This window comes from Eptesicus fuscus, chromosome 6 (assembly GCF_027574615.1).
Source record: "Eptesicus fuscus isolate TK198812 chromosome 6, DD_ASM_mEF_20220401, whole genome shotgun sequence".
Classification (NCBI taxonomy): domain Eukaryota; kingdom Metazoa; phylum Chordata; class Mammalia; order Chiroptera; family Vespertilionidae; genus Eptesicus; species Eptesicus fuscus.
The window spans coordinates 105,908,341-105,923,140 of record NC_072478.1 but is presented as its reverse complement, the minus strand read 5'-3'; the positions used below and the strand labels follow the sequence as shown (position 1 = coordinate 105,923,140).

Here is a 14,800-nt window from a genome sequence, read left to right as displayed (position 1 = left end):
AGCGCGCGACGCTGGCGGACAGACCGACTTCCGGCGGAAGTGCGGGCTGCCGCGGCGCGGGGGAGTCTGCTGTTTGCGTTCCGCCTCCTCGAGGGTGTCCGTTGTTGCCCTCTGGGCGCCTCGGGACCGTGGTGGAGGCCAAAGGCTGGAAGGTCGAACTTCTAGCGCATTTGCTACAGATCTTACAAGAAGGCCGCCCTGGGGCTGGCGGCGGGGCCGGGGTTGCGGAGCGGCCCGAGCCACCCCGCGCCTGCGCAGAGCCGAGCAGGGCCCCGGCCTCCCCGCGCAGGCGCACTCCGGCGCTGTGCCTTCGGGCCGGACAGCTGCCCTGCGCTCTGCCAGCCCCGCCGTGGGGATCCTCGCTCCCGCCGTCTCGGAACAGCTCAGAACGTTCTGCCCCGGGAGCAGTGACAGGCGCTTGACGACAAGCCTGGAGGACAGAGGAGACGCTGTTGAATGACAGTGGATCCTGGGGTGAGCAGTGAAAAGAGCTGCTTCCAAACATAGCCGAGAAGCCGCCCCCGCAGGGTGCCCTCTGGCTCTGAACCCGCCGAGACCAGCCTATTCCTGGCACCTCTGGCGAGCGGTCTAACGGAGCCAGGCCGGCCTCCCTTTGAGGGGAAGTGTCTGATCTCCAAACACTGGCCTTAACTCGTTTCCTGTCTGGCTTTGCTGCCTACCCCAAAAGGAAAAGCTTTCTTTTCTTTTTTTAAAAACGTACCAAGCTGGGCACCTTCTGATACACTGTGAGCAAGGCCTTCACGAGCTAATAGACACGGAATTGGGGGTTGGGGGTGGGAAGCAGAATACGTCCCCAGGGAGGACTTGCTGTGGATGGAGCCTCATCACATCCGGAGTGGTCTGGATCAGTCCAGCTCGCTCGTCACCCTGCTGGTTAATTCTGAGTTGGAGGTTAAGTATTTTGAGTTAGCTTTTTGTTGTTGTTGTTCATAACTGCAGAACTCTATTTTTATCCCCATTCATTTGTTTCTGGATGGTTTCCATTGAGACTAATTAAATCTTGTTTTGTGCTGGGTTGCCTTTCTTTAGTTTTTTTTAGGTTATGGAAGTAATGAAACATTATGTGTTTGTAAAAAGAGTCAAACTATACAAAACAAAAAACAGCAATCACCCCTTGACCACCACCTCTCCCAAATTCCAGTCCCTCAACCGAATTAATCACTGGTATTTAGTGTGTACCCGCCAACGTTCTTACACAATTATACATATGTATTTATTCAACAAGAATGTACTGAGTTCCCAGTATATGCCAGGCACTATTCTAGGCACTAGGAAGATAGTAAAGCAGAAACACCCCTGATACACTATTATTTGCTGTTTATAGAATTGATTGCATCATCTTATAAGTAAGTATTCTCCATCTGGCGTGTTTTCTTTTCCACTCAACAATATGTCTTGGTGATCTTTCCACACCACTACATATACACTGGCCAGATTATGACGACCACCTGACGTTAGTAGGCAAATTAGCTGTACACTGCATCGTATGGGATATGGAAGCCGAAGGCCTGTTCAAACACCTTTGCTGTCTGCAGTTACCAAGATAAAACGTCTCCAATTCGCACAGGAACACAAGGATTGGACAGTCGAGCATTGGAAAAAAGTCATGTGGTCCGATGAATCACGTTTCCAGCTGCATCATGCAGATGGCAGAGTGAGAATTTTGTGGAAACAGCATGAAAGCATGCACCCCACATGCATGAGTACCACCCTTCAAGCTGGTGGGGGCAGTGCTATGGTTTGGGGCATGTCTTCCTGGCATGATTTGGGCCCTTTAATTCATGTGGAACAACGTCTGAATAGCACAACATACCTAAGTATCATTGCTGATCAAGTTCATCCTATCATGTTGATGGCGTATCCCAATGGAGATGGCTTCTTCCAACAAGACAATGCGCCATGCCACGGTGCTCGTATTGTGCAGGAGTGGTTTCAAGAACATGAGGGAGACTTTACCTTGCTTAGGTGGCCCCCACAATCACCAGATCTCAATCCAATTGAGCATTTGTGGGACGAAGTTAAAAGAGCCATCAGGCAGCTGGTTCCACAACCATCAAATCTCACAGAACTGGACAGTGCTATTCATGAGGCATGGTGTCAGATTCCTCACATCACCTTTCAGCATCTCGTGGAGTCAATGCCAAGAAGAATCGCCGCAGTATTGAAGGCAAAAGGTGGCCCAACGAAGTACTGATGGGGTGGTCATAATAATCTGGCCACTCAGTGTATACTTACTGCATTGTATGTACATCACTAGATGCATTTCATTACTCATCTGAGCCAGAACTCACCTGCCAGAATCTCAATCTCTGATGCCTGCGGGTAACAAATCAGTAGAGTGATGAAGTGGAGCAGGTGTGTTTTGTTCTAAGCAGAAATAGTTATTTACACTGACCAAAGGATTGTTAACTTGAAATCCAGCGCTGTAAGCGTTTTTTAAAATACCAATTTTTAAATAAATCTGCTAATTTTTTAATGTTGGCAACTAATTCAAATAAATGTTTAATATATATTTTTAATATATTGTTATTGATTTCAGAGAGGAAGGGGAAGGAGAGAGAGATAGGAACATCAATGATGAGAGAGAATGATGGATCAGCTGCCTCCTGCATGCCCCCAACTGGGGATCAACCCCACAACCTGGTCATGTGCCCTGACCGGGAATAGAACCTGTGACCTCAAAAAAAAAAGAAAGAAAAAAAAAAAAAAACCTGTGACCTCCTGGTTCATAGATCGATGCTCAACCATTGAGCCACACCAGCCGGGCAAACTAATTCAAATTTGGAAAACACTGGAGGCTAGGCAAAACACGCCTGCAAAATAAATTTGGCCCAATGGCTGTCAGTTTGCAACCTATAATACAACCATCTATTGCTACACATTTAGGTTAACTTCAATTCTTTCCTCTTCCAAACCATGCTGCAGTGGAACTGAGCTTCATTACACACAAGTAGGTGTATTTTTCTAGGTAGAATTTCTGTGCCAAAAGAACATGTAGGCATTTTTAACTTTAATAAAAAATTACTAAATTGGTTTTCAGCTACAAATGTCTGTGAGAGCCTGTTTCTCCAAATCCTTGCCAACATTTAATTGATCAGTTCCTTTAATATTTATCATTCTGATGGGTGAAATGGCTTTTTAAATTTTATTTACTCAACCAACACTTATAACACTTTCTGTGTTTGTTACTATTGTAAGCACTTTAAAATTTTTAAATGTTTACTATTAAATCTTTATAATAATTCTGAGATAAATATTGCTATGCCACTTCTATAAATGAGAACATGGAGATGTGAGAAGTTAAATAATTTTCCTAGAGTCATAGCGATAGAAAGCCTTCGAGCCACAATTCAAACTCAGACTCAGACTCTTGGGCTCAAGAATCAATCAGTGTTCTCAATTACTGTGCTGGGCTGTCTTAATTACAACTGGCCGATTCCGAGTGATGTTGAACATTTTATTTGTTTATTGGCCAGTTGTCTTTCCTCTATTGTGAATTCTATCGATTATCCTTAGCCATTTTTACTTGAGTTGATTATTCTTTTCTTGTTACTTTGAAGTACTTATTTACATATTTTTATCTATTTGTTAGGCTTCATCAGTGTTTCTATCCTAACAATGTAGTATCCTTTGCACACTGCATCGTTTATCAAACTTCAAAGTCAGATTGGAAACCACCATTCTCATTTCCTGCTCCACAAACTCGTGTGTTTCTGGCATTTAATTTTTTCCCTCTGTTCTTCAAACCACCAAGCCTGAACCTTGACACTAGGCAAAAACACACTGCTAAGGGCCTAACCGGTTTGGCTCAGTGGATAGAGCATTGGCCTTCGGACTGAAGGGTCCCGGGTTTGATTCCGGTCAAGGGCATGTACCTTGGTTGCAGGCACATCCCCAGTGGGGAGTGTGCAGGAGGCAGCTGACCGATGTTTCTAACTTTCTATCCCTCTCCCTTCCTCTCTGTAAAAAATCAATAAAATATTTTTTTAAAAAAAACACTGCTAAGTTTAAAACGAAAAAGGTCATTGGAACTCGCTGGACAGGATTGTGTCTCCTGTGAAGCATGTAGTGAAGAATCCCCATTTGGAGCATTCCTAAACGCCCCCGCCGGCCCCTGAAACGGGACCTGTGGTATCAGCTTTTTACCTGCTTTAAGATCGGTTGACAGGATCAACGATCTCTTGTCCCTACGAGCGTGACTGAAGCAATACTTCGGGAATGGGATACAGGACTTCATACCTCCCCTTGCAACAGTCAGATAGCGTGCGATGCTGGCTTTAAATCTGATTTGTTGGTTGAGAGCAATTTTACAACGGAGAAAACAAACAAAAAAGTTTAAAGGAACATAAAAGTATTTTTGTTGGAGGGCAAGGATTATGTCTGTTTTGTTTACTATTGTATCAATAGCAACTATTTTAATTAGTTCATAGTAGATGCTCAATAAAACCGTGTTGAATGAATGAAAGAAAAATGGTGAATTATACCCAAAGGAAATCTATATCCGGAATATCACTAACACAAAAAATTCCTCTGACCAGAAGGTGGGGCCACAGTGTGAGTATAACGTAGGTGTGGCCAACTCAGACTTCCAAATTTCCACTTGGCCTCTGCTACCCGATTGCTGCCCCTTAAAGCTACTGTGTTCAGCGGCCGGGTCCAAGGGGGATTATCAGGGCAGAATCTCCATTTTCTGATCACTTTTCAACTGGTCTTAACTCGGTGCACTGTTCTCTCCTCACCCCCACATGCTCTGTCACTTTGGCCACCAATTCCGCAGTTCACCATCAGCCGTGGTATCTTCAAATGATAATTTTTTAAAATATATTTTATTGACTTTTTACAGAGAGGAAGGGAGAGGGATAGAAAGTTAGAAACATCAATGAGAAACATCGATCAGCTGCCTCTTGCACACCCCCTACTGGGGATGTCCTGCAACCAAGGTACATGCCCTTGACCAGAATCAAACCTGGGACCCTTCAGTCCCCAGGCCAACGCTCTATCCACTGAGCCAAACCGGCTAGGGCTCAAATGAGCATTTAAGTGGACTATACTTAAAAATGATCTGGCCTGGCCTTAGTGGCTCAGTGGTTGAGTGTCAACCTATGAACTAGGAGGTCACGGCTCGATTCCCAGTCAGGGCACATGCCCGAGTTGCAGGCTAGATCCCCAGTGTGGGATGTGTAGGAGGCAATCGATGATTCTCTCTCATCCTTGATGTTTCTATCACTCTCTCCCTCTCCCTTCCTCTCTGAAATCAATAAAGAGTATATATTTTAAAAAATTATGTTCCTTTCCGAAATTCAAATTGAACTGGGCATCTTGTATTTTTATTTGCTAAATCTGGAGGTCCTATTGCCAGCCGCCATCTTAATGCCTCTCATCATAGATGCTAGTTTTCTACCCTCATTGGGACCAGGAGTCAGTCTGGCAGTTGGAATTTGGTCATCTGGTGCTGAGCAAAAGGAGCAGCCAGCCCTGGACACTGACTTAGCGCTGAGCTGTCTCAGGATGGCCTCTGAGGCCTTTCAGAAAAGAGAGGCCGCCCTAGCCGGTTTGGCTCAGTGGATAGAGCGTCAGCCTGTGGACTCGAGGGTCCCGGGTTCGATTCCAGTCAAGGGCACATGCCTGGGTTGCGGGCTCGATCCCCAGAAGGGGGCGTGCAGGAGGCAAGCCGATCAATGATTCTCTCTCATCACTGAGTGTTTCTCTCTCTCTCTCCCTCTCCCTTCCTCTCTGAAATCAATAAAAATATATTTTTAAAAAAAGAAAGAAAAGAGAAGCCACCTGGCAACTGGAGAAAAGGCAGACAAGCAAGAGCTTCGGGGCCCCTGATGGAGGGTGGTCGGTCGCTGTGGGAAGGGTGCTGTGTGCTGCGTGGTCTCATGTGTGTGTCACGCAGAAAGGGCCCGAGAAAGACAGGCCGGTGCTGTGACGCCGCCTCAGGGCTGTGGGGACGACATGAACGGCGCTGCCCGGTGAGTGGCCCCGAGTCGTGACTTCCTTCTCAGCTCTCTCCACACAGGTGGCCAGGACCGACGCGGAGCTCCGTGGAGAGCAGCCCTGAGTAGAATGCCAGGGGGACCTTCGGGATGGAAACGCTGCCTGCTGGGAAGTCACGCAGCGGTTAGGAGGGTGAGCTCAGGAGTCAGGCCTCTGGGGCTCCCGGCCGGGATCTGTCTCCGTGGGCCTCGTGGTTTCCGGCCAGTGACTTGAGCTCTCTGAGTTTCGGTTTCCTCGTCTGTAAAGTAAGGACGAGAGACTCAGCCTCAAGGGGCGTCATGAGGATTAAGTGAGAAAAAGCGTGTAAAGCACCTTCAGTCAATGTTGGCCATGAATAGCCCAGTCCAGTGGTCGGCAAACTCATTAGTCAACAGAGCCAAATATCAACAGGACAACGATTGAAATTCCTTTGGAGAGCCAAATTTTTTAATATATATTTTATTGATTTTTTACAGAGAGGAGAGAGAGGGATAGAGAGTTAGAAACATCGATGAGAGAGAAACATTGATCAGCTGCCTCTTGCACACCCCCTACTGGGGATGTGCCCGCAACCAAGGCACATGCCCTTGACCGGAATCGAACCTGGGACCTTTCAGTCTGCAGGCCGACGCTCTATCCACTGAGCCAAACCGGTTTCGGCGAGAGCCAAATTTTTTAAACTTAAACTTCTTCTAACGCCACTTCTTCAAAATGGACTCGCCCAGGCCGTGGTATTTTGTGGAAGAGCCACACTCAAGGGGCCAAAGAGCCGCATGTGGCTCGCGAGCCGCGGTTTGCCGACCACTGGCCTAGACGCCATCCTCAAAGTTCACAAAGGTGACCAATCCAGGAGAACCAAGTCGGAAGTCTTTCCGGCCCACGAGGTTGGGGTACCAGCGCTCTGTAAGCTGCAGGTGAGAGTCAGCCCCACTCAGCCTGGGTTAAACAGCAAAGGAGACTCCCGGCCGCTGCCCCCGGAGGCCCGGAATGGGCAGGCTGCAGGAGCGCTGGGGCCATGGCTCTTTCCTGCCCCGCACTCTGCCCCCGCAGCGTCAGCTTTATCCCCAGACCACTCTCCTCCTGGTGCGGGATGGCTGCCGGCCACACTTGGGGCTTCACTTTTCCCCGTTCACGTAGATGAGGGGGTACAGGGAAGGTTTACCCTGGCATTCCCAGGAGGCGAGGTGCTGAGACCCACCCTGGCCGGCGAGAGCCGTAGCTTCACCCCTGAACCAGCGACGGGTCAGGAAAAGGGAGTGTGCCATTCGGCGAGTTCAAGGAGCCCCTACTGAAGCTGCGGGGGAGACCACTTTCTCCCAATCACATAAGCCACTCAGGGGAGAGGCAGACTCCCAGTGGAGACCTGCTCATTCTAGAAAGGGGGGTGGGTGGTGGGCAGGCACTCACTGAGTTGTAACATCTGGAATGCTGGGAGGGAGGTGTCAGAAATGTCCCTCCAAATGCAGGTTAAGCTCAGGGTGAATGAAGGTGCAACACTGACGATGTGGGATGCTCGTGGTGGATGTCCTTCGTCGCCCAGACTGAAAGGCAAACCTATTAATAAATCCCTCCCTGGCCGCTGTCCCTGGTGCAGCTCAAGGAAATGTACATTCAGAGGAAGGAGGAGGAAACGTTAGCCCCGAGGCTGCAGTAGCGCAGTCTGCAAGGTCACCGGACGGAGCGGATGCAGACCCTTGGGAAGAGCAAGAAGGTGCAAAGGGAGAAGAGGCGAGGCTGTGGGACATGGGGCCAGCCGGCCAGCAGAAACAGCGGAGCTGGCAAAGAGGGCCAAGGTCGGGTGGGGCCTCAGGAAAGAAACCGCCATGGGAGCCCAACAGCTCCTCTCTCCAGGGAGCCTCCAGCAGGGGAGCCAGGGGGAGCGGCCTGGAATGCGTGTCCCACAGAACCCACGCATTGCCCCTGGGGAAGTGAGGAGCCCCCATCCTGGCTCAGGAGTGACAACGGACTAGCCCACCCGGTTCTGATGGCTTCTCTGAGCCAGCGAGTCACCAGAGCGACTCCTCTTCAGAACCCACTGCAGATGACACGAAGCTGTCACAGGTGGCCCTCCCCCCGATCCAGGAAAGCCGCCCAGCCCACACCGGACTGGGATGTAGTGATTGATGAAACTTGGAGGCCGTTTGTTACAGCAGCTAGCGTTAACCACCCTGACTAATACACCATCTGAGTTTGGTGGAAGCCATTGCGTGGCTCCATCCCAATCATCAAGCCTGCCCTGAAGGATGCCCTGATGTCATTGGTCACCTTCAGCTGGTCATGACATAGGGACGGACAGTCATCTGGACCTGCCCCTCCAGCCCCCCAGCAGGCGGTCACCTACTCCCCTGCCTTTGGGCTTAAGGACACAATACAGACCGACGCAGAGGCTTTGGGCAGGCGCACCCGATGAGCCTGCCAGGTAGTAGTGCCCGGTGGGGATGCTCCTCGGTCCAGAGTGGCGGGATGTGTCAGGGCGGACTTGGCATGGAGAGGAAGGTGCCAGCCAATGTGAAGCTGATGTCTGGGTTTTCCCGGTCAATCCTGGTCTGCCCGCATTTGCTCCCCTTGGCCGCGGCCACGTGCCCCGCTCTAACACGTCCTGAATGACGCCTGTTAGCCATGTTCAGGTGAAATTTCTCTGTGGCAGCGTATGCGTTCCTTGGGCTGTCACACCAAAATGCCACAAACGGGTATTAACATAACGAATCCTCTCGCAGTGCTGGAGGCTGGAGGTCTGAGGTCAGGTGTCAGCAGGGTTGGTGTCTCCTGAGGCCTCTCTCCCCCTCTCCCCCTCTCTCCTCTCTCCCTTTCTCCCCCTCTCCTCTCTCTCTCTCTCTCTCTCTCCCCTCTCTCTCTCTCCCCCTCTCCCCCGCCCCTCTCTCTGTGCCTGGCTCGCAGATGGCCACCTTCTCTGTGTCTTCACGTGCCTTTCCTCTGTGTGCGCACATCCTGGGTGTCTCTTTGTGTCCAAGTTTTCTCATCTTGTAAGAATACCAGGCACGTGGACGAGGGCACCCTAACAACCTCCCTTTAACTTACTCACCTCTGTAAAGGTCTCATCTCAGAAAGAGTCACATTGGGAGGAACTGGGAGTTAGAAATCCAACATATGGACCCGCGGGAGGCCGCTGGCCCTGTAACCAGCAGGGTCCGCTTTAGGCGCTCAGTCACACTTCTGGGCAGAAAAGCTCTTCGTGGGAGACTCAGACCAACCACAACTCTCCTGACCGGGCGCCAAGGTTGGGCTGGATGTTTTCCAGAGTTTTCTAGAAATAAATGAATTAGGAGAAACTCTACCCAACCTTGGGTTTGGTGACGAGTTTCTAGATACAACACCCAAAGCATAATCCCCCCAAATGTAATAAACTGGACTTCGTTAAAATCAAAAGCTTTGCTGTGGATAACACTGCTAAGAGACGAAAATACAGGTCACCCACTGGGAGGAAGTATTTGTAAAGCGTAGATAAAGAACTTGTATCCAAAGTATAAAAAAAAAAGTTAAAACTCAACAACTAAAGAGGGGGGTGGAAAATGGGGGACATCTGTAATACTCTCAACAATAAAATAAAATTAAAAAAACTCAACAACTACAAAAAGTATGTCTAATGGTCGAAATACCTGACTCCTCACCGAAGAAGGTACATAGATGGCAGCAAAAATGCTCAACATCATTTAACGTTAGAAAAGAGCAAATTAAAATATTAACTACATCCCTGTTTGGGCTCAGATCTGTATAACCTTTATTTTTTTAAATATATTTTATTGATTTTTTTACAGAGAGGAAGGGAGAAGGATAGAGAGCTAGAAACATCGATGAGAGAGAAACACCGATCAGCTGCCTCCTGCACACCCCCTAGTGGGGATGTGCCCGCAACCAAGGTACATGCCCTTGACCGGAATCGAACCTGGGACCCTTGAGTCCCCAGGCCAACGCTCTATCCACTGAGCAGCACTGGCCAGGGCTGTATAACCTTTAGAACACCAACTGCCTGCAAGGAGGGGGAGCAACAGCAGCTTCATCCATTGCGGGTGGGAGTGCCGAACGACACGGACACGCTGGGACAGCGTGACGAAGCTCCACTTTGTCTCACCACGGAAGACAACCATCAGACTCCCAGGCATTTGCCCACCTGATTGAAAGTTATGGCCCCACAAAAACTTGGACGTGAATATTTACAATAGATTTATTCCTAATCCTCCCAAACTGGAAGCAACCAAGATGTGCTTTAATAGATGAGTGGATAAAGACATTGTGATACATACCGTGGGGTGATATACAAAAATAGAAGAATGAGCGAAAAAGACACAAAAACATGCGTGAATCTCAAAGGCATAATTGCTCAGTGATTCCATGTATGTGACAATTCAGAAAAGGCAACTACAGAGACAGGAAAGGACTAGTGGTTGCCAGAGGACTGGGGAAGCAGAGAGGTTGAATAGATGAAGCAGGGAGGTGTTTGGGGCCGGGGGTGAAACTCTCCCATAAGATAAAGTAATGGTGGACATGTGACATGTCGAATTTGTCAAAATCCACAGAAAGTTATAGCACAGCCCTGGCCAGTTTGGCTCAGTGGATAGAGCATCGGCCTGTGGACTGAAGAGTCTCAGGTTCAATTCCGGTCAGGGCACATGCCTGGGTTGCGGGCTCGAACCCCAGTAGGGGGCGTGCAGGAGGCAGCCGATCAAGGATTCTCTCTCATCACTGATGTTTCTCTCTCTCTCTCCCTCTCCCTTTCTCTCTGAAGTCAATAAAAATATATTGTATGCAAAATTTAAAAATCGTATTGAGAGTAGACAGTCATCCCAGTACTGCATGAATGGCTGTGACTTTGATGGGTACCGTGGAGGAACAGTAGGGGGCGCTCGGGATGTGAAAAGGAGTCTGATTTCATTCATTCATTCATTCACTCATTCAGGTGCTTAGTGAGTAACTGTGTGCTGAGCACTGTTGGTTATTGGCACAGCCAAGTAAGTAATGTTTAAGCTGAAGCCTGTTGGTGTGGTATTTATGGTTTTTTGTTGTTTGTTTGTTTGTTAATCCTCACCTGAGGTTATTTTTCCATTGATTTTTAGAGAGAGTGGAAGGGAGGGGAGGAGAGAGAGAGAAACATGGATGTGAGAGAGACACGTCGATTGCTTGCCTCCTGCACATGCCCTGACCAGGGCCCTGGCCGGGGAGGAGCCTGCAACTGAGGTATATGTGCTCTTGACCAGAATGGAACCTGGGACCCTTAAGTCCACAGGCTGACGCTCTGTCCACTGAGCCAAACCTGCTAGGACTCTTTTCTTTTTAATATGAAGATATATTGTAAGCTCTCCAGCAGAATCTATTATGTAGGTGAGTCGAGAGGACACATATGGACACATCACACACACACACACACACACGCGCGCGCACATGCACACGCACACTCACGCACTCACCCCTCTGGGTAAAGCGAACTCTGGAAAGCAGCCAGCTCAATCATGCTGACCTACTAAGAATATCTTCTGGTCTATCTCATCCCCATCCCCCACACCCTAAGAAGAGGGTTTAAAAATAGACTTTCATTTTAGAATAGTTTAAATCTGCAGAAAAGTCACGAAGGGAGGGCAGAGTTCCCTTCCACCCTGCACCCCATGTCTTACTGGGGCACATTTGTCATCCAAGGAACTCATGTTGGTCCATTATTATTAGCCGACTCAGGTTTCCTTATATTTTTACCCAATGAATGTTTTTTCGCCGTCCCAGGATCCTACCAGGATCCCTCATCGCATTTGGTCATTAGGTCTTCTCTCTCTCTCTCTCTCTCTCTGTTAACCCTCACCTGAGGATATTTTCCCATTAATTTTTAGAGAGAGTGGAAGAAACTGGGAGAGACACATAGAGAGAAACATCGATATGTCAATTAGTTGGCTCCCGTCCGTGTCCCAACCAGGGCCTGGGATCGAGCCCGCAACCAAAGCATGTGCCCTTGACTGGAATGGAACCCGGGACCCTTCAGTCCGCAGGGCTGACGCTCTATCTGAGCCAAACCAGCGAGGGCTCCTGAGGCTCCCTTCACCTCTGCCCGTTTCTCAGACTTCCCTTGTTTTGGATGACCTTGAGTTTTGAAGAGCCGGGTATTTTCGGGGAGCCCCTCCCTGTGGGCTTACTTGACGGGGTCCTCATCGTTAGACTGGTGATGGGTTATTGGGGGGAAAACCACAGGAGCACAGTGGCGTTCTATTCCATCAAACGAAGGGTACATGCCGCCACCCTGATTCATCCTGCTGACGTTGACCTTGATCACCGGCTGGGGTCATGCTTACCGGGTTTGTCCACTGTCCCGGTACTCCCTCCCCCACCCCTTCCCACTGTCCCCCTGGCAGGAAGTCACATGTGCAGCCCACACTGGTGGGCGGGGCCGTGCCCCAGCTCCTGTCGCTCTGTGAATCACTTGGAATTCCTCGGCGTGGAGATAGGTCTCCCTTCCTCACTTATTTAACCAGTGGCCGGTGCCAGGGTGGACGGGTGGATGTGTACTTCCTACTTTGGGTTATAATCCGACACTGTGGTATTTTGTTGCTCTGCTTGTTGCAGCGTCGGCCTTCGGGAGCATTTTCGGTTGGCTCCCGTGCCCCTCGGACAGTGTGTGTGTGTGTGCGTGTGTGTGTGTGTGTGTGTGTGTGTGTGTGGCACTTCCCTACTCTCTGGCCTTAGAAGATGCTCCAGCCCTGACAGGTTTGGCTCAGTGGATAGAGCGTCGGCCTGCGGACTGAAGGGTCCCAGGTTCGATTCTGGTCAAGGGCATGTACCTTGGTTGCGGGCACATCCCCAGTAGGGGGCGTGCAGGAGGCAGCTGGTCGATGTTTCTAACTCTCTATCCTCTCCCTTCCTCTCTGTGAAAAATCAATAAAACATTTTTTTAAAAAAGAGAAGATGCTCCAGGCTCATCTTGCATGTTTCCTGCTCAAGCCCTAGAGTCCGTCATTTCTCCAACTCTCCTTGGGAAGTGACGGGGAAACCAAGACGTGGCACGGGATGGGCTCGCTGCCGCGGGGTGTCCTTGCGTCGAGGCCCCGGCTGCGGACGGAGCAAGCGAACAGGTGTGTGTGCGTTCAGACACTGGCCTGTGGACGCACACACACCTGTGACCAGTTCTCCGTGCGCCCATCGGCAGGTCAGGAAGCCAGTCCAGGACCACAGGGATCATTCCCGCGTCCCCGCTCTGCTGGGCGGTAACCTCCCACTCCAAGAGACAAACACGGCTCCCTCGATCCACTTCCCTCGCTGTCCAAGGCCAGAGTGCCCCGTGGTGTGATTCCGGAACTGCTAACCTGTATCCACCGGAAGCAGCCTGACCCACTGGAGGCACTCCGAGTCTGTGCAGCTCCTTTGGCCTTCCGTTTTTCAGGCTCCATTTCCAAAATCACTTAAATCAGCATCTTTTCCTCCACCTGGACTTTTTTTTTTCTGGCCTGGCTCTCCCTTTCCCCGCCAAGACAACCTGGCCTGTGGGGCTCTGTGGTGTTTTCTGGGGGACAGAATCCCTATGCCCTATTGAACCTCATCAGCGCCCTTGGCCTGGGGACAACCCTCACCCCAAAACAACCCAGCTGAATTCTCTGGATCCACCTGCCAAGCTCTGTGAATGATGGGGGAACCAGGCCCAGGGCCCAGCTCCAGTCAGTCTTCATTCCTGCCCCCGGGGAGGGGAGGGGGCCCAGCTCACCCCCAGGACCAGGCAGCAGGGGCTGGCCACTCTGGGCCCTGGCCAAGCTGTCCAGCATCCTGCTGGGCCCCCTGGTAACTGGGGCCTTCTCGGGTTACTCAGAGGATCACTTTGCCTTAGAAACTCCAGCTGTCACCCTGGGCGCAGCGGTAACTGAAGCCAAGGCCCCAGCAGCAGAGGGCCAGCAGCAAGCGGGTGTCGCTGGCTGTTCTGCAAGCACTGTGTTCTGGCCCTGCGGCCCTGCAGTCACCGGTAAGGAAGGTGAGCAAACGTGGGGGGGGGGGGGGGCCGCACTCAATATTCGGGGATGGGGAGCCCTGGGATGCCTCCCTCCCGAGCCCCCAGACAGCCCAGCCAGCCCTGCCAGAAGCCTGGGCGCCGACAGAAATCCCCGTGCTGTCTCCCCCTCTCCAGGCGCACTGCCACCGCCGCCATGCCGGCCACCAACCAGGGCTGGCCCGAGGACTTCGGCTTCCGGCTGGGCGGCTCCGGCCCCTGCTTCGTCCTGGAGGTGGCCGAGGGGAGCAGCGCGCACGCCGGGGGACTGCGGCCCGGGGACCAGATCCTGGAGGTGGAGGGGCTGGCGGTGGGCGGCCTGAGCCGCGAGCGCCTCGTGCGCCTGGCCCGGCGCTGCCCGCGCGTGCCGCCCAGCCTCGGCGTGCTCCCCGGCCCCGACGGCGGCCCCGGCGCGGGGGGCGGCTCCGCGCCCGCGTCCACGGCCCTGCGGCCTCCGCGCCCCGGCCGCGGCCTCTCCCTGGGCCGCGAGCTGCTGCGCCTGGCGGGTCGCAAGCGCCCCGACGCCGTGCACCGAGAACGCAGGCGCAAGGCCCAGGAGTTCAGCCGCAAGGTAGGGTGGGCGGGGTTTGGCTCGTGTGGGCGGGGTTTAGCTCGTGTGGGCAGGGTTTGTATTATGTGGGCGGGGTTTGGCTCGTGTGGGCGGGGTTTGGAGCGGTGGGCGGGGTTTTGATTGTGTGGGCGGGATTTGGCCCGTGTGGGCAGGGTTTGTATTGTGTGGGCGGGGTTTTGGCTCGTGTGGGCGGGGTTTGGAGCGGTGGGCGGGGTTTTGGTTATGTGGGCGGGGTTTGTATTGTGTGGGCGGGGTTTGGC

General features: G+C 51.6%; 1 protein-coding gene across 1 annotated transcript in view; it reads left to right on the top strand.

Moving 5' to 3' along the window:
* The first annotated feature begins 14,126 nt into the window (after positions 1-14,126).
* Positions 14,127-14,800, top strand: part of GRID2IP (Grid2 interacting protein) — a 30,000-nt gene continuing 29,326 nt past the window's right edge. The window contains exon 1 of the mRNA XM_054718173.1: positions 14,127-14,540. Coding sequence (XP_054574148.1) covers positions 14,127-14,540 — 414 coding nt within the window. The remainder of the gene's footprint in view (positions 14,541-14,800) is intronic.